Here is a 20464-nt window from a genome sequence, read left to right on the forward strand (position 1 = left end):
TCCTTATTATGGCTTTTAGGCTGAGTCACCTTCACAGGTGCCCCAAAACACTGTGTGTGTGTGTGTGTGCGCGCGTGCATGAGACATACATGCAACAAATATTATGGAATAACAGGTAACACATATAGTCCTTTTTCATGTTTGAATCAAGTACGCCAGTAAGTCAAGTACATGAGTTTGTCGAGTACACAATAGAATCGGGTAGGTTAAGTCGAGCACACAGTGTGAGTGAGTCAAGTTACGTGAGTGAATCAAATGCAACATTTCACAGAGCTGATATCGGTGTTAAAAACCAAGAGTGACAGCTTGTGTCTGGAGGTGAGACAGTAGAAATCAAACATTCAGCCACTCGTAAAAACCTGACGGAGAACACGAAAGTAAACAGTCGTAGAGCCCTCGTTGAAGGAAAGGAAAAGACACCCCAAAAACATCTGCTCTAAATGAAAACCAAATGTAATATATAACAAACCTTCCGAGGCATTTGAGTTCCATCAGGGATGGTTTTTCAGTGAGCTTGATGATGATGGTTCAGTAGTCAGTCCCAACGTCTGAGCTCAGAGTAAAGACACACATGTAGACTGTCCTCCTCACAGTAGCACAGTAAAGACACATGTAGACTGTAATCCTCACAGTAGCACAATAAAGACACACATGTAGACTGTCCTCCTCAGAGTAGCACAATAAAGACACACATGTAGACTGTCCTCCTCAGAGTAGCACGGTAAAGACACACATGTAGACTGTCCTCCTCAGAGTAGCACGGTAAAGACACACATGTAGACTGTCCTCCTCAGAGTAGCACAGTAAAGACACACATGTAGACTGTCCTCCTCAGAGTAGCATGGTAAAGACACACATGTAGACTGTCCTCCTCAGAGTAGCACAGTAAAGACACACATGTAGACTGTCCTCCTCAGAGTAAAGACACACATGTAGACTGTCCTCCTCAGAGTAGCACGGTAAAGACACACATGTAGACTGTCCTCCTCAGAGTAAAGACACACATGTAGACTGTCCTCCTCAGAGTAGCATGGTAAAGACACACATGTAGACTGTCCTCCTCAGAGTAGCATGGTAAAGACACACATGTAGACTGTCCTCAGAGTAGCATGGTAAAGACACACATGTAGACTGTCCTCCTCAGAGTAGCATGGTAAAGACACACATGTAGACTGTCCTCAGAGTAGCATGGTAAAGACACACATGTAGACTGTCCTCAGAGTAGCATGGTAAAGACACACATGTAGACTGTCCTCCTCAGAGTAGCATGGTAAAGACACACATGTAGACTGTCCTCCTCAGAGTAGAACAGTAAAGACACACATGTAGACTGTCCTCCTCAGAGTAGAACAGTAAAGACACACATGTAGACTGTCCTCCTCAGAGTAGAACAGTAAAGACACACATGTAGACTGTCCTCCTCAGAGTAAAGACACACATGTAGACTGTCCTCCTCAGAGTAGCACGGTAAAGACACACATGTAGACTGTCCTCCTCAGAGTAGCACGGTAAAGACACACATGTAGACTGTCCTCCTCAGAGTAGCATGGTAAAGACACACATGTAGACTGTCCTCCTCAGAGTAGCACGGTAAAGACACACATGTAGACTGTCCTCCTCAGAGTAGCACGGTAAAGACACACATGTAGACTGTCCTCCTCAGAGTAGCACGGTAAAGACACAGATGTAGACTGTCCTCCTCAGAGTAGCACAGTAAAGACACACATGTAGACTGTCCTCCTCAGAGTAGCACAATAAAGACACACATGTAGACTGTCCTCAGAGTAGCACGGTAAAGACACATGTAGACTGTCCTCCTCAGAGTAGCATGGTAAAGACACACATGTAGACTGTCCTCCTCAGAGTAGCATGGTAAAGACACACATGTAGACTGTCCTCAGAGTAGCATGGTAAAGACACACATGTAGACTGTCCTCCTCAGAGTAGCATGGTAAAGACACACATGTAGACTGTCCTCAGAGTAGCATGGTAAAGACACACATGTAGACTGTCCTCCTCAGAGTAGCATGGTAAAGACCCACATGTAGACTGTCCTCAGAGTAGCATGGTAAAGACACACATGTAGACTGTCCTCCTCAGAGTAGAACAGTAAAGACACACATGTAGACTGTCCTCCTCAGAGTAAAGACACACATGTAGACTGTCCTCCTCAGAGTAGAACAGTAAAGACACACATGTAGACTGTCCTCCTCAGAGTAGAACAGTAAAGACACACATGTAGACTGTCCTCCTCAGAGAAAAGACACACATGTAGACTGTCCTCCTCAGAGTAAAGACTCACATGTAGACTGTCCTCATCAGAGTAAAGACTCACATGTAGACTGTCCTCCTCAGAGAAAAGACACACATGTAGACTGTCCTCCTCAGAGTAGCACAGTAAAGACACACATGTAGACTGTCCTCCTCAGAGTAGCACGGTAAAGACACACATGTAGACTGTCCTTAAAGGCATACAGTATAGACTGCATGTACACTTTTAAACATATCGGCCGACAAACTCCCCGTGCCCCCATGTCCCCATGGCAACAGTCCTCCAGATAGATACTGTGGAATCCAGTGCAGCTGGGATGTTTCTGCATACGGTCCAATTATAGATCTGTCATACACAAAGCCATTCAGAGGGGTGAGGGGCTACATAAGAACCAATTAAAGGTGTGATACTGGCGAGGGCGGCGAGGAATAATCAGTTGTCGGCGTGTCGGATGGTGAAGGCTGGGTGACGATGACATCTCCGAGCCACACAGCAAGCAAACACACCCACCCCCCCCCCCCCCACCCCCCCCCCCCCCCACCCCACCCCAAATCAAACCGGTTACTGTAGTTACTGACCCCAAACCCATTTAGTCACACAACCCCCAACACACTCCAACCCCCCCCAACACACTCCAACCCCCCCAACACACTCCGAACCCGAGCCTCTCAAACCCCACCACTACTACAAGCACAGTACACAATATTCAAACTCCTTACCTACAAACAACAACAAACAACAACAAACTCTTTAAGAGGCACAAAGACAAATACTGTGTTAGTCGCCACTTATTCACAAGATCAGTTAATTAGTTAGTTAGAACTTATTAGTCGTCCTCTTGTATTTGTAACTTTTTCTGTGCGTACGACACAATAACGGGACATCTTGTTCTTCATGGAGATTCTTCTTAATTCACAGGGAGCAGCTCGGTGTCCATAAGTGGCGGTAGTGCACTAAGCAGGAATCAAGTGCACTAAGCAAGAATCCAGGGTGTCTGGCATGGTCCGGACCCTTGTCTGAAGACCATCACCCACCGTCCAGCTCAAAGGTTCTGATTGCACAGCGTCATTGTCAGATTGCACTGGTGTCCCCAATGTGCAGACACATCCTTTTGCACCAAGCCCTCATCACCTCCTCAACACCCACCTCACCTCCTCAACACCCACCTCACCTCCCCAACACACTCCTAATCTCCTCAGCACCCACCTCACCTCCCCAACACACACCTCACCTCCCCAACACACTCCTAATCTCCTCAGCACCCACCTCACCTCCCCAACACACACCTCACCTCCCCAACACCCACCTCACCTCCTCAGCACCCACCTCACCTCCCCAACACACACCTCACCTCCCCAACACACTCCTAATCTCCTCAGCACCCACCTCACCTCCCCAACACAGACCTCACCTTCCCAACACCCACCTCACCTCCTCAACACCCACCTCACCTCCTCAACACACCTCACCTCCTCAACACACTCCTAATCTCCTCAGCACCCACCTCACCTCCTCAACACACACCTCACCTCCCCAACACAGACCTAACCTCCCCAACACCCACCTCACCAACACACAATAACCTCCTCAACACCCACCTAATCTCCTGAGCACCCACCTCACCTCGCCAACACCCACCTCACCTCCCCAACACACCCCTAACCTGCCCAACACACACCTCACCTCCTCAACACACCCCTAACCTGCCCAACACACACCTCACCTCCTCAACACACACCTCACCTCCTCAACACCCACCTCACCTCCTCAACACACACCTCACCTCCTCAACACACCCCTAACCTGCCCAACACACACCTCACCTCCTCAGCACACCCCTAACCTGCCCAACACACACCTCACCTCCTAAACACACACCTCACCTCCTCAACACACCCCTAACCTGCCCAACACACACCTCACCTCCTCAACACACCCCTAACCTGCCCAACACACACCTCACCTCCTAAACACACACCTCACCTCCTCAACACACCCCTAACCTGCCCAACACCCACCTCACCTCCTCAACACACACCTCACCTCCTCAACACACACCTCACCTCCCCAACACCCATCTAACCTCACATCCCACTATTGCAACCCGGCCGAACTTTTAGATGCCCCCCCCCCCCACACACACACAAACACACCTCTCTAACTTCCATCCCCAATCTGGAGTTCCAGCCCTCTATTGTAATTCTTCAATAGGTGCCACTCAGTGAGAAAGCCCTGCGATAGTACCAGGCCTTGAGACAGTTCCAGCAGGACTGATGGTTCGTTAGTTTGGGGCTGGATCTAGATCTGGATCTACAGTAGGTCTGGGTCTAGATCTGGATCTACAGTAGGTCTGGGTCTGGGTCTGGATCTACAGTGGGTCTGGGTCTAGATCTGGATCTACAGTAGGTCTGGGTCTAGATCTGGGTCTGGGTCTGGGTCTGGGTCTGGGTCTGGGTCTGGGTCTAGGTCTAGGTCTGGGTCTGGGTCTAGGTCTAGGTCAGGGTCTGGGTCAGGGGGTCAGGGGGTCAGGGTCTGGGTCGAGGTCAGGGTCAAGGGGTCAGGGTCTGGGTCTAGGTTTGGGTCAGGGGGTCTGGGTCAGGGTCAGGGTCAAGGGGTCAGGGTCTGGGTCAGGGGGTCTGGGTCAGGGTCAGGGTCAGGGTCAAGGGGTCAGGGTTTGGGTCTAGGTTTGGGTCAGGGTCAGGGTCTGGGTCGAGGTCTGGGTCTGGGTCAGGGTCAGGGTCAGGGTCTAGGTCAGGGTCTGGGTCTAGGTCAGGGGGTCTAGGTCAGGGGGTCTGGGTCAGGGGGTCTGGGTCTAGGTGTGGGCGTGGCTCAGCTGCTGCGCTGGGTCACATGGCGAGGGCCCGTGCCTTGGCGGCGGCCCCCTGCGCCCGCTCTTCCGCCTCCCGGCAGCCCTCCTTCCTCAGCAGCTGGTTCCTCTCGAACACGCCCTCGTGGCTGGCGCCGGCCCCGCCCCGCTCCCTGTCCGTGAGCGTCAGCACGCCTGGAGACGAGGACACGGAGATTAAAGAGACAGTCCGCCCAAATAAACAACCCTATCACTATTTTGTCCCCTCATTGGTTTTACGTTCACAACAAAGTCTCCAAAATCTCCATCTCTCTCGTTACTTATCTATAGAGCTTTTGGACAATCAGATGACGTCATTTGGGTGAACTGCCCAGCAAACACACAACGTCAGGGAGACGTTCAGATCATGTCTTAATAACGTCCGTCGGTCCAGAACCCCGTTTGTACCGGTCGTTTCACTAAGTTGTAAACAGCAGGTGCAATTGCACAACCAGACACTGGACACGCCATAGCCTAGAAGGGTCCGGTCGCCTAGGCAACGGAGTTTAATCTTCACCTAGATGTTATTTCCATACAGTGCATGATTGCTGTCTGCTACATAACTTGATATCTTACCCAGCATATTTAAGGGGAAACTGAATGGGAGCTTAGCTTAGCCGCGGCTCTCTTCCCGCTGCATTCTTCCCTAAAACGCTCTGGCTTCCGCCTTCCGCTCTGCGCTACGACAAACAACCCTGTATGTAACTCTAGCCTCGTCTGAAGCGAGGCTGTCTTGTAAAAACCTTCCAACGCTCTGTTAACGAACACCAGCGTCTGTGACGGCTTCTGGAAAACATCTGTCTGGAACTGAATCCATTTACATCAAGATCCAGACCCACGTTCTACCAACGTTCAAATATATCTCCCTCCTAGAGATGTGAGGGTATGAACATTTCATATCATGATTATAGGGACCAAAATGATCATGGTTATCAGGATTATTGTGGTATTGTTAAAATGTGCTGAAAACTACTCGTACACATGGAAATCATTTCAACATTATATTATTATTATATTATTGTAGTACTATGCACTTTTTGTTTGCGTAAAGATGAAAATAATGCATCTTGAAGGCTGTTGTTAAATTTGTTTGCACCGTAATCAAACACAATTTCATCATGAAAAATATCAATAATAATTAGATTTATATGGTGGTTTATCATTATACCAGTTATCATTACATCCTTACTCCCTCTGAGGTAAACATGTTGATTACTGTAGGTTTAACTGTACATTGAACAGGAGCAACTACTAGTAATTCTTAAGTTAAAAAAAGTGAGAGAAAAGACAACATTTCTTGAAGAGGTTGAGAGAGTAAGATATACTGTATATTACTTGATATATATTATTGTGTGCGTGTGTGTGTATGTGTGTGTGTGTGTGTGTGTGAGGCCTCACCATAGCCATCCACACATCCCCCCTTGAACTCTCCCTCGAACTTCATCCCATCAAATCGATTGAAGACGCCTGCGCCTTGAAACTTCCCTTGGACAAACTCACCCTCATACCTGCAGAACACACACGCGCGCATACACACACACACACACACACACACACAACCACCAGTTACAACAGCTATGCACTGTCTGTGCAAGGACTACTTATTACCCTTATCTGCAGAATCTCTGACGGTTTGCAGCTCGGCAGGCATCTGTTTTTCATTATTTTGCCACGATGCTCACATTATCAAAACATAACATTGTGGTCGCCAAGGAGACATTAGATTACAGTGAGAACGCCCACGGTTCTCGCCCGGTGCACCCCTTAACCTCGAGAATAGAATCTTCACCCAATCAAAAACCCAATCAAGTACACAACCTTGATTCGAGACGCGCTCAAATGCACGTTACTGCACAGCTGGGGGAAAAAAAATCTTTAAAAAAAGACTTTACATATTTTGTGTTCCTCTCGCTTTTGAAAAGTTTCAGACTCAGCCCTGAACCGTCGTTCAAGCAATCACATCTCCTTCTAGCGGTTGACCTCGGGTTCGAGAGGGCCGGGACCTTTCTGGATTTCTCCCGGAAAAAAAGATCCTTTGTTTAAATGAAAGCACGCCGCAGATGACGAAACCTTTTCAAAATAGACTTGTTAAGCGAGACTTGTTAATATGCCGTTACCATAGCGACAGCGAGGATGAGTCTTTTACACCGTGGGTACGCAAACTCGCTGAGAAGCCCAAAAAGTGACAGAAATAACATTTGTCTCCTGTATATGTGGATTAAAATGTGAAGACATGGTTTAAGTCATGGCATACAGGTTATAACATAACATGACAACATAACATGACAACATAGCATAACGTGTGTGCTAATGACAGGTAATGCATACTGGAAGTTCATAGCCAGTCCAATCTCTATTTTGGGGTGTGTTTCACATAAAGTCATCGTATTTTTTGGGTGGTGGGGGGGGGGGGCACTCCTATTGTATTGTATTGTATTGTATTGTACTGTATATATTCTATATATACTATACTATTCTATTCAATTTTATTCAGATTGTGATCTTTTTCATTTCATCCCAGTGTGTTCCAATCTACTACAAGGTCACAATGGCGGTCCTGGTCATGTTGGGGTCAGGGGTCAGGGGGTCATGGGGTCCGACTGACCTGGACCCATCGGTGAAGACCAGGGTTCCACAGCCGTTGAAGAGTCCGTTCTCAAACTGGCCCGTGTAGCAGGTCCCGTCGCAGAACGTCAGCTGGCCCAGCCCGTGCCTGAGACCTGCCACACACACGCATACACACACACACACACACACACACACACTCAGGGTTAACGACACCAGACCGACAGATTTCCCATCACATGAGTGTGTGTGGGGGGGGGTGAGGGGAGAGTGTGTGGGGGGTGAGAGGAGAGTGTGGGGGGGGGTGAGGGGAGAGTGTGCGGGGGTGAGGGAAGAGTGTGTGGGTGGGTGAGGGGAGAGTGTGGGGGGGGGGGGGGGAGTGTGGGGGGTGAGGGGAGAGTGGGGAGGTGAGTGTGGGGGGGGTGAGGGGAGAGTGTGGGGGGGTGAGGGGAGAGTGTGGGGGGTGGGGGGGGGGGACAGTGTGGGGGGGACGAGTGTGGGGGGTGAGGGGAGAGTGGGGAGGTGAGAGTGTGGGGCGGTGAGGGGAGAGTGTGGGGGGGTGAGGGGAGAGTGTGGGGGGTGGGGGGGGGAGGGGACAGTGTGGGGTGTGAGGGGAGAGTTGGGGGGGGGGCTAGGTGTGGGGAGGGGGAGGCGCGCCTTGGTAGCTGTCGGCAGGGTGTGGGGATTTAGGAAAGGGTGAGGGGAGGGGGAGGATGAGACAGGGATGAGGAGGGGGGTCGGCAGTCCGCTTGATAACAGACTGTCACAACCCATGCCTCTAACCCTGCCTCTCTGCCTGCCCCTAACCCTATCTCCAAGAACGAGTCCCCTGGCACCTCCCAGAGGGCGCAGAGGGAACTGCGGGCTCGTCGGCGTGAGCAGCTGCCGGTCATTCCGGTGATTGCACCCCATCCTGGCCAGCCACCACCTGCAGCCCATCAGCCCAGGAGGTTAAGAAGCCACTCCACACAGCATGCGGCGCCAGATCGTTAACCAACCAACCTAGTGGGTACACGTCTCTAGCTCCCTGCCTCGTCTGTCTTTTGAACCTTGCCTTACCCTGTTCTCCCTGTCTTCCCAGTTCCTGCCTGACCCACGCCTGTACGATTACCCCGCTCCTGCCTGACCCACGCCTGTACGACAACCCTGCTCCTGCCTGACCCACGCCTGTACGACAACCCTGCTCCTGCCTGACCCACGCCTGTACGACAACCCCGCTCCTGCCTGACCATCGCCTGTACGACTACCACGCTCCTGCCTGACCATCGCCTGTACGACTACCACGTCCCCGCCTGACCCACGCCTGTCTACGGATCACGTTACTGCCTGCCTCTCCCCGGATCGCAATAAACGTGCCTACGGGCTTTTCACCCCAATCGTGTCTGCTCTTGGGTCCTCCATCCAAACCCTAACAGAACGATCTGGCCAAGACATGGACCCAGCGGACGTCGACGCCATACGCACTGCCATCGCCTACCAAGGTACGCTGATTGGGAGACACGACTCTGACCTCCAACATGCGGCCAGTGCCATGCAGGGCCTCTTCACCAGCGTGAACGCGCTCGCCACCCAGGCAGCCCAAACCGACCAGGGCCTGCAGGCTCTCACCCAGGAGTTCCGGAACCTGATCGCCCACCTTACCCCTCTCCAGGCCCCAGCACCACCCCAGGACCCAGCACCACCCCAGGACCAGCCCGCCGCTCCAGCTCCTGGCGAGGCCGCTTCCCCCGCTCTGCCCCGGAGAGAGCCCAAGCTCTCCAACCCCAGGCCATTCGACGGCGACCCGGCTGAGTGCGGGTCCTTCCTGATGCAGTGCAAATTCATTTTCGCTCACCAGCCTAGCCGGTATTCTGGGGACGCGGAGAGGATTGCCTTCGTCTCCAACCTGTTGACCGGCCAACCCCTCCGCTGGTTTGAAGCAGTCTGGGAGTCAGGGGCGGCCTGTTTCGGGTCCTTCGAGACTTTCTGTGTGTAGTTTAGAAAGGTTTTCGACCATCCAGCCCACGGCCGCGACTCCGCCTCACGCCTGCTCCATCTCCAGCAGGGCACCCGGAGTGTGGCAGAATTCTCTGTGGAGTTCCGCATCCTGGCTGCGGGGAGCGGGTGGAACGATGCCGCCCTCCAGACCGCTTTCCGCTCAGGCCTCACAGAGACTATTAAGGACGAGCTGGCGCTCAGGGAAGATGCCACCTCCCTGGACAACCTCATCTCGCTCGCCGTGAAGATGGACAACAGGCTCCGGGAGCGCAGGAGAGAAAGAGCCACCCGTCCCTCTGGCTCTGTCCGGCCCCCCAGTCACCGTCCCCCAGGCCAGCCGGCCCCCTTCTCGTCTCGCCCCGACTCCGCCCCCCTGCGCTCCTCTGCTCTGTCTGCCTTTCCATCCCCTGAGGACGAGCCCATGGTATTGGGCGGGGCGTCACTGATGGGCGGCGTACTCACCCCCAGCCACCAGGGGCGCCTGCACTTGGAAGCGGTGGTCACATCTAACAACCGGCCGTTTCCCGTACCTGCTCTGATTGACTCGGGCGCGGACGACTGCTTCATCGATGCCACGCTCGTCCGTCAGGCCGGCATCCCCACACAACCCCGGGACACGCCCCTTGCCGTTCACGACCTCAGCGGGAGACTGCTGGCCGAGGTCACCCAGGTCACAAAGCCCTTGGAGATCCGTCTGTCTGGCAACCACCACGAGACCCTCTCCCTGCTGGTGATCTCATCACCCCAGAGTCCCCTCGTCCTGGGGCAGACCTGGCTCCGGCGCCACAACCCCCACATCGACTGGGAGACCAACAGGGTGATTGGCTGGAGTCATCACTGCCACAGGACCTGTCTCACCTCTGCCACCCCGCCTACAGAGGGCGTCAGCGCCTCACTGGAGCCACCTGACCTGTCCACGGTTCCCTCCATCTACCATGACCTCGGAGAGGCGTTCAGCAAACAGAGGGCCCTCTCCCTGCCTCCTCACCGCCCCTACGACTGTGCCATTGAACTGCTTTCAGGAGCGCCCCTGCCCTCCGGCCGTCTGTTCAACTTGTCTCGTCCTGAGAGAGAGGCCATGGAGAAATACATCCACGAGTCCCTGAACGCCGGCCTCATCAAGCCCTCCAGCTCACCCGTAGGAGCGGGCTTCTTCTTCGTGGGCAAGAAAGACGGCACCCTACGCCCGTGCATCGACTACCGGCGATTGAACGACATTACAGTCAAGAACCGCTACCCCCTGCCGCTCATCGCCTCCGCCTTCGAACCGCTCCAGGGCGCCACAGTGTTCTCCAAGCTCGACCTCAGGAACACTTACCACCTAGTGCGCATCAGGAAAGGAGACGAGTGGAAGACGGCCTTTAACACCCCCCTCGGACACTTTGAGTACCGCGTCATGCCCTTCGGCCTAACCAACGCCCCGGCCGTGTTCCAAGCCCTAGTGAACGACGTCCTCAGAGACCTCCTCAACCACACCGTCTTCGTCTACCTGGATGACATCCTCGTCTTCTCGCGCACCATGGAGGAGCACACCGGGCATGTCAGGCAGGTCCTCCAGAGGCTCATGGAGAACAGGCTCTACCTCAAGGCGGAGAAATGCGAGTTTCACGTGCCCACGATCCAGTTCCTGGGTTTCGTCATTGAGGCCGGGAGGGTGAGGGCTTCCCCAGAGAAGATCAGGGCGGTGGTTGAGTGGCCGGTCCCCACCACCCGCAAGGAGCTCCAACGGTTCCTGGGGTTCGCTAACTTTTACCGGAGGTTTATCCGGAACTACAGCCGGGTGGCGAGCCCCATGACAGCGCTGACATCCACGGCCATCCCCTTCGCCTGGACCCCTGCGGCGGACGTGGCCTTCAAGGCCCTCAAGGCCCTGTTCACCTCCGCACCTGTCCTCATCCAACCGGACCCCTCACTCCAATTCACCCTGGAGGTTGACGCCTCCGACACGGGGGTTGGGGCGGTCCTGTCCCAGAGGGCCGTGACGGACGGCAAGCTCCACCCCTGCACCTTCTTCTCCCGCCGCTTGGAGCCGGCCGAGAGGAACTACGACGTGGGAAACAGGGAGCTTCTCGCGGTCCAACTCGCACTGCAGGAGTGGAGGCACTGGCTGGAGGGGACGGAGCAGCCGATCATCATGTGGACTGACCACAAGAACCTGATCTACATCCGGGACGCAAAGAGGCTGAATCCCCGGCAGGCCAGGTGGGCTCTGTTTTTCGGCCGCTTCAATTTCACCCTGACCTACCGACCAGGGTCCCGCAATGTGAAGCCAGATGCCCTCTCACGCCAGTTCTCGCCCCCGGAGCGGAGTGCAGAGCTGGACACTATTCTGCCCTCCTCCTGTGTGGTGGGTGCTCTCACTTGGGAGGTAGAGGGGATCGTGAGGGAGGCCCAGAGGACTCAGCCAGACCCAGGCGGTGGTCCGGCAAACCGCCTCTTTGTGCCTGACCGGGTCCGTACCCAGGTCCTCCAGTGGGCCCACACGTCCCAGTTCGCCTGTCACCCAGGAGCCAGCCGCACGCTAACCCTGCTTAGGCGCCGGTTCTGGTGGCCCACCATGGCCGTCGACACCACCAAGTACGTCCAGGCCTGTACGGTGTGTGCCCGGAGTAAGTCCTCCCACCAGCCCCCTTCAGGACTTCTGCGTCCCCTGCCTGTTCCCGGCCGACCCTGGAGCCACATTGGGTTGGACTTCGTCACCGGTCTCCCCCCATCCCAGGGTAACACGGTGATCCTGACCATCATTGACCGTTTCTCGAAGGCTGCCCACTTCGTGCCGCTGCCTAAGCTCCCCTCTGCCTCTGAGACTGCGGACCTGCTGGTGACTCACGTGGTCCGTCTCCATGGCATCCCCCTCGACATTGTGTCAGACAGGGGGCCGCAGTTCACCTCTCGGGTCTGGAGGGAGTTCTGTCGGGCTATGGGGGCCACTGTCAGCCTGTCCTCGGGCTTCCACCCCCAGACCAACGGGCAGGCGGAACGGGCCAACCAGTACCTGGGCACTGCCCTGCGGTGCATCACGGGCCGGAGCCCGGCCTCTTGGAGCGAGCGCATCTCCTGGGTCGAGTACGCCCACAACACCCTGCCCAACGCCTCCTCAGGTCAGTCCCCGTTTGAGTGCTCCCTGGGTTACCAACCGCCCCTTTTTCCTGAGCAGGAGGAGGAGCTGGCTGTCCCGTCAGTCCAGGCCCACATTGACCGCTGCCGCAGGATCTGGAGGACCGCCCGCTCGGCCCTGCTCCGCTCCACCCGCAGAAGCCGGCGGTATGCCGACCAGCGTCGGACCCCGGCCCCCAACTATGTGCCTGGCCAGGAGGTCTGGCTCTCCTCCAGGGACATTCCGCTGCGGGCAGGTTGCAGGAAGCTGGTCCCCCGCTTCCTCGGCCCCTACGTCATTGAGAGCGTGGTCAACCCTGTGGCGGTCAAGCTCAGGTTGCCCCCCGCCATGAGGATCCACCCGGTCTTCCACGTCTCCAGGATCAAACCTGTGAAGGTCAGTCCCCTTTGCCCCCCAGGCGATGCTCCTCCCCCCGTCCGCCTCATCGACGACCATCCGGCCTGGACTGTCCGGCGGTTGCTGAGGGTCCGTCGCCGGGGGCCGGGGTCTGCAATACCTTGTCGATTGGGAGGGTTATGGGCCTGAGGAGCAAAGCTGGGTGCCCCGCAGGCACATCCTGGACCCCTCTCTTGTCCGGGATTTCCACCGGGCCCACCCTGGCCTGCCTGGTCGGTCGCCGGGAGTCGCCCGTAGAGGGGGGGGTCCTGTCACAACCCATGCCTCTAACCCTGCCTCTCTGCCTGCCCCTAACCCTATCTCCGAGAACGAGTCCCCTGGCACCTCCCAGAGGGCGCAGAGGGAACTGCGGGCTCGTCGGCGTGAGCAGCTGCCGGTCATTCCGGTGATTGCACCCCATCCTGGCCAGCCACCACCTGCAGCCCATCAGCCCAGGAGGTTAAGAAGCCACTCCACACAGCATGCGGCGCCAGATCGTTAACCAACCAACCTAGTGGGTACACGTCTCTAGCTCCCTGCCTCGTCTGTCTTTTGAACCTTGCCTTACCCTGTTCTCCCTGTCTTCCCAGTTCCTGCCTGACCCACGCCTGTACGATTACCCCGCTCCTGCCTGACCCACGCCTGTACGACAACCCTGCTCCTGCCTGACCCACGCCTGTACGACAACCCTGCTCCTGCCTGACCCACGCCTGTACGACAACCCCGCTCCTGCCTGACCATCGCCTGTACGACTACCACGCTCCTGCCTGACCATCGCCTGTACGACTACCACGTCCCCGCCTGACCCACGCCTGTCTACGGATCACGTTACTGCCTGCCTCTCCCCGGATCGCAATAAACGTGCCTACGGGCTTTTCACCCCAATCGTGTCTGCTCTTGGGTCCTCCATCCAAACCCTAACACAGACAGTGTATCAGGATTGGGCAGAGAGAGAGAGAGAGGGAGAAAGAGAGGGAGAGAGAGAGAGAGAGAGAAAGAGAGAGACAGAGACTAAATTAGGCAGCCCATCTGTCAGTGGTGCTTAACCAGCCTCCTAATCCCAGCTGAGTTTGGCGAGGCGGGGTTTGGTCAGAGTTAAAACCTCCAAAAGAAACCCACTGGAATCCAGCCCTGTGTCCTTCTCATCAACTGTCATCTTGAGTGCACTGGATGAGTGCAGTACGTGTGTGTGTGTGTGTGTGTGTGTGTGTGTGTGTAGCTGTCAAGGGTTTAGTGTCTCTGTCCGCTGTGTCCCTGAAGCTGAGCATTACATCAGCAAGTGAGACGGGGGCTGAAGTGTCTCTCTCTCCCTCCGTCTCTCTCTCTCCCTCCCTCCCTCCCTCTGTCTCTCTCTCTCTCCCACTGCGGGGATGCAGTGTGTGTGGGGGGGGGGTGATGCAGGGTGGGGGGGGGGCGGGGATGCAGGGTGTGGGGGGGGGCGGGGTGCAGGGTGGGGGGGGGATGCAGGGTGGGGGGGGGGGTGATGCAGGGTGGGGGGGGCGGGGTGCAGGGTGGGGGGGGCGGGGATGCAGGGTGGGGGGGGGGGATGCAGGGTGTGGGGGGGGGCGGGGTGCAGGGTGGGGGGGGCGGGGATGCAGGGTGTGGGGGGGGGCGGGGATGCAGGGTGTGGGGGGGGGCGGGGATGCAGGGTGGGGGGGGCGGGGGTGCAGGGTGGGGGGGCGGGGATGCAGGGTGGGGGGGGGGTGATGCAGGGTGGGGGGGGCGGGGATGCAGGGTGTGGGGGGGCGGGGATACAGGGTGGGGGGCGGGGATGCAGGGTGGGGGGGGCGGGGATGCAGGGTGTGGGGGGGGGCGGGGATGCAGGGTGTGGGGGGCGGGGATGCAGGGTGGGGGGGAGTGATGCAGGGTGGGGGGGGCGGGGATGCAGGGTGGGGGGGCGGGGATGCAGGGTGTGGGGGGCGGGGATGCAGGGTGTGGGGGGGGGCGGGGATGCAGGGTGGGGGGGCGGGGATGCAGGGTGTGGGGGGGGGGAGTGATGCAGGGTGTGGGGGGGGGCGGGGATGCAGGGTGGGGGCGGTGATGCAGGGTGGGGGGGGCGGGGATGCAGGGTGGGGGGGGGGTGATGCAGGGTGGGGGGGGGTGATGCAGGGTGTGGGGGGCGGGGATGCAGGGTGGGGCGGGCGGGGGGGCGGGGTTTACAATCTTGTTGTGCGCCATGTCGCGGAGGTCACGGTCTTCAGCTAATTAGGCCTCCGCAGAATTACCCATCAGGCTTTTCAAATGTCAGTCAACGGCGCCGAGGCCCTGGCCGGGATGGAAGTGTGCGGAGCCGACGGACTGCGCGTGTGTGTGTGTGTGTGAGTGTGTGTGTGAGCGTGTGTGTGTGTGTGTGTGTTTAGCTGATGAAGCGCTCCTCCTCCACTGTGTGCATGGTACGGGCCGGCCGGGCCGTGGGTAAAACATGCCCTCTATTAATAATTCATACAGTATGGCCCTGTGTCGTTGGATAGTGTGTGTGTGTGTGTGTGGGTACGCGTGTGTGTGTGTGTGTATGCATTGTGTGTGTGGGTACGCGTGTGTGTAGGTGTGTGTGTGCATTGTGTGTGTGTGTGTGTGTGTGTGTGTGTGTGGGTACGCGTGTGTGTAGGTGTGTGTGTGCATTGTGTGTGTGTGTGTGTGTGTGGGTACGCGTGTGTGTAGGTGTGTGTGTGTGGGTGTGTGTGTGTGTGTGTGTGTGTGGGTACGCGTGTGTGTAGGTGTGTGTGTGTGGGTGTGTGTGTGTGTGTGTACGTGTGTGTGTGTGGAATTGCCTGTAGCTACAGTATGTTTCTGTCCACACGTAGCTCCTACTGCAGAATTTGTATAATTTGTAGTGTGACTGAGGCTAAGTGTGTGTGTGTGTGTGTGTGCGCGTGTGTGTGTGTGCACATGTGTGTGTGTGCACATGTGTGTGAACAGTGTACGTGTGTGTGTGTAGGTGTGTGTGCATGTGTGTACAGTGTGTCTAAAAGCAGCAGTCTGGAGAGAGAATAAGAAAAAGCGAGACAAAGAAAAAGACAGAGAGAGAGAGGGGGAATGAGAGACAGAGAGAGAGAGAGAGGGAATGAGAGAGGGAATGAGAGACAGACAGAGAGAGAGAGGGGAGAGAGAGAGGGAATGAGAGACAGAGAGAGAGAGAGAGGGAGAGAGAGAGGGAATGAGAGACAGACAGAGAGAGAGAGAGGGAATGAGAGACAGAGAGAGAGAGAGAGGGAGAGAGAGAGGGAATGAGAGACAGACAGAGAGAGAGAGAGGGAATGAGAGACAGAGAGAGAGAGAGGGAGAGAGAGAGAGAGGGGTGGACAGAGAGAGAGAGAGGATGAGAGAGACAGAGAGAGGGGGGGACAGAGAGAGAGAGGGGATGAGAGAGACAGAGAGAGAGAGAGGGGAGAGAGAGAGGGAATGAGAGAGACAGAGAGAGGGGGGACAGAGAGAGAGAGGGGATGAGAGGCAGACACAGAGAGGGAGGGAGAGATAGAGAGAGAGAGAGAGAGAGAGAGAGAGAGAGGGGATGAGAGACAGACAGACAGAGAGAGGGAGGGGGGGTGTCTTGCCTTCCTTCCATTCACCGTGGTACTCTTCACCGTTGGAGTAGGTGAAGGAACCTCTCGTGAGAGTCATGGTACACGGACCTGGGACACACACACACACACACACACACACAAGCAGAGAGAGAGAGAGAGAGAGAGAGAGAGAGAGAAAGAATCAGCAAGATCATAAGGTTAAGTAGGACGACAAAACAATATATCATATCACATATAAGCTTGAGCTTATAATGCACACATGCTATCTGAGAACATTTGTGAGGTTCTATCTGAGAACGCTTGTGAGGTTCTGTGACATTTTACACGCGCGGCCCCGAGCACCGACCGACCTGGTTCTGGGCACGCGCTTAACCCCTGACCCCGCGGCCCCCGGGGGCAGCTTTTCTGAGGCACAAGGAGTGCGCTGCCTAATCACGGACACTTGTTTGACACGTGTCTAAATAATGCTTAATTCAGCCACACAGGGACAGAACAGCAACCCTGTAACTGCCATGTTAGGGTTATTCATTGGAAAGATTATGATGCAGAGATCCATCCTCATCTGATATAAAAACCTAAGAGAATCCACTGTCCATTCGTCTGATTTGGACGGGAATAGCAGGTTTAATCAGTTGGTTAGCCTACGTTGTAATAAAAACCCGTAGACTACACTTTTTACACGAAGGTTGCGATCAAATGATAGCAGCAGTAGCCTTTTACCCCGAGTCTTCCTTGCGTTTGGATCTATTGAGAAGAGCATGAGTGCATCTTATATGATGCCTCGATCAAAGGTTGCCACAGTAACGGGAGCCAACCGCCAGACTAGGAGACAACATCTACCTGCCGTGGTCGGTTGAAACAAACAAATCGTTTACCTGTTAGGTATTTAACACCGAGTGAATCCACGGTTCCCACATCTCTTTAATAGGACCGGGAGGGAGTCTGTTTGACGGTTGAATCTTCTCCTAAACAGCGGATTCCGGTGTCGGTTAGCTGCGCGAGCGGCTTCAGCGTCCCTCCAAGGCGGCGCGCGCCTATTGGAGCACACGCGCTCGTCTCGGATTCAAGCGCCGCTCCTATTGGCCGAGCCGGCGTCAGCGCCGCTCCTATTGGCCGAGCCGGCGTCAGCGCCGCTCCTATTGGCCGAGCCGGCGTTCTATCCAGCTCGCGCGGGGGACATCTTTCTCGAGGGCAAACCCGCAACACCATTTCACCGGAGTTCACCGGTTTAATTAGCTGGAGTGCTCCCCCTGTTAAACCGTTTGCCCTTGCCTTTTATGTGCCTTTCCCCGTCTCTGAAGAGAAATAAACCGGACACCGAGGTCCACATATAATGACAATATCTAACTCCGTGTATCAATTTGGTGATTGCTTTATGGTGCATAGGCCTATTTTAATGGAATTTGATTTATAGCACCCAATGCGCCAAAAACAGCTGCGCAGCGGGAAGGTTTTTGTCTCAAAGGGTGACGGTCATCCGAACCAGACGGAAGGAGAAGGAAAATGATTTTTCTGATCATAAAAGACAGGCGAGGAAGCAGGAAGTCATGAAGTCTATTAGTTTAATTTAATTATGTTTCTGGAATGCTGAAAATACGCGCACACACACGCACACACACACACGCACACACACGCACACACACACGCACACACACACACACACACGTACTCAAATGGGATGCTTTCAAACCAGGCGAGGTCGGGGTTTTTGAAAGCCCACCCCCCGATTGACAGGGTCATGGGCCCCTCCCTTCCCGTCCGTCCGGTACCCGGTTCACGTGTTCTCTACAGTGAGCAAGGTCAAACACAACAGAATACCAAACCAGCCGGTCAAACAAGCCGGTAGGTCTAAACATGGCTAAAGTTGAAATCACTTGGAAAATAAAGGTGAATTAGGCTAATAACCAAACAATTATGAATAACACATGTAATAGGCCAACATCCGATAAGCCTAGGCCTATGTAAAACATTGCTCTTCATAAAGCTTGTGAAAATACAAAATATTAATATGTTTTTATGCACAGACACCGTCCGCAACTAATTGCATCTCCGCAGTGTTTTATAATGCCCGTCAAAATCCGCACATCTGCACTGGTGCCCTTTGACACACATACAGACGGAGGCCAATTTGGAATATAGAAATTCAATCAGTTCCGTTATTGATGATATTGAAGAGAAATTCCATCACAACCTACTGCGGAGCGCGAGCGTTCTGGGCAGGAGGAGGGGGCGTTTTTTTAGGAGGGAGGGACGTTGAGGGGAGAGAGAGATAGAAAGAGAGAGAGAGCGAGTCATAGAGAGAGAGAGAGAGAGAGAGGGAGGGATGCTGCAGCTAAGTCCCTCTATCTTACTCCACCCATAACCCTCAAAAAAGTACAGTAGGCTACTGGTGACGTGCGCGCAAGGAAGCACCGAGCAGAATGTGCGCGTCCGCGGGAGGGGCCGATAGAAAATGGCGAGTCTGTGCAAAAGGCAGCAATGCACGATAGAGAGGCGCGGCTTTCGCCAGGAACTTGACTCGTGGCGGCACAAACTCATTCACTGTGTAGGTAAGCTCGCTCGACATTGCATGGAGGGTCGGCTGGAGAGCCCGGGTGGGTGGTTTTCGGGGGTGGAAGCGCTCCGATCGGGGGTTGTTAGCGCTTGGGAAACGTCTATTGCCTTAAGCGAGGCGGTGCGCGGAACTGTCATTTTTTGTTACGCACGGCTGTTGCCTCCCCCACGGACCTACCCAAATATATAGTTTTAAGTTTTTTTTTTAAATAGCTTCTGGTGTTGTTGCCAAGCGTTTCACTCGTGTGGTCTCGGTTGTATCGTTTATGCGATAGTTTTGCTTGTTTCTTTCTGGTTTTGTGCGGTTTATGAGCGTGGGAATATCTTTTCCCCCATTATTTCATAGCTGTTTATTTATTGTAAGCAGGGCGTGTCACGTGTGCAGATGGAATTGTGGCCTCCACCAATGAGGTGGTTGTTCCTGACCGGGTGCGCGCTCCTGTCTTTATTCTACTGTATTATTCTGGTGCCGCGCGCACCTTATTGCCCTCGAAATCGGCACTTGGGAACGCGCATTGCTGCATTGGGGAAATGTCACAGAAATAATTTTGTATTTTAGGGGAAGGTGGGGGGTTGACAAAGAAAATGGCATTGCGTTGGATTGCGTTGAGCAGGGAACACGGCACTGTGACTTGTTGAAACAATTCGTTACAACGTAGTGAGTGATGATGGCCAACTCTGTTTTAGATTTGTTCGGTATAGTTTATAGACGAGTAATGATTTGGAGGATTTTTTGGACAATCGGTCGCACGTTCAGCATAGCCGCGTCCAGACGCGTCACTTCATAGACGAATCTCTATGAAACAAATCGAATTAATACAAGTTCACAGCCCTAAAACACCAAAACAGCCTTACATTCATCTCTAATGTAGGATATTTAGGTGTATTTCTGTCAAACCCTTCTCCCAAATCCCCCTCCCCCAATTCTATAGTAGGCTATTTCATTAGCCTTTGTTTAATCCGTTTAAATCTGTGTTATTGCGAGATTATCCACATCCACTTCAACCCTTGATCTCTTAACCCACTCGGGTTTTTCGTTCACCAACCGAAGGTTTTCTGTAATCTCGCTTTAGATACCATCTCAAACTCCTCGGTTCTGTACCGGGAGGGGGCTGTGGCTTGATCTGTTTCTCTCTCTCTCTCTGTTTATGTATTTCTATCACCAAACTCTGCGAAATAGAGCGTTTTTATCAGAGTGTCAGTGTTTACTTTCGTTGTTTCGTTCAAACGAGTTC

General features: G+C 54.6%; 1 protein-coding gene across 1 annotated transcript; it reads right to left on the reverse strand.

Annotated features, from left to right (window-relative positions):
* Positions 1 to 5118: 5118 nt before the first annotated feature.
* Positions 5119 to 16773, reverse strand: LOC311329409 (MORN repeat-containing protein 4-like; the record flags this gene model as incomplete). Its single annotated transcript, XM_084463261.1, has 4 exons — positions 5119 to 5273; positions 6516 to 6625; positions 7723 to 7837; positions 16707 to 16773. 4 exons carry the CDS (start codon positions 16771 to 16773, stop codon positions 5119 to 5121), a joined length of 447 nt encoding a protein of 148 aa, XP_084319387.1.
* Positions 16774 to 20464: the final 3691 nt, after the last annotated feature.

The sequence above is a fragment of the Borostomias antarcticus genome (genome assembly GCF_949987555.1).
Source record: "Borostomias antarcticus genome assembly, contig: scaffold_129, whole genome shotgun sequence".
Taxonomy (NCBI): Eukaryota; Metazoa; Chordata; class Actinopteri; order Stomiiformes; family Stomiidae; genus Borostomias; species Borostomias antarcticus.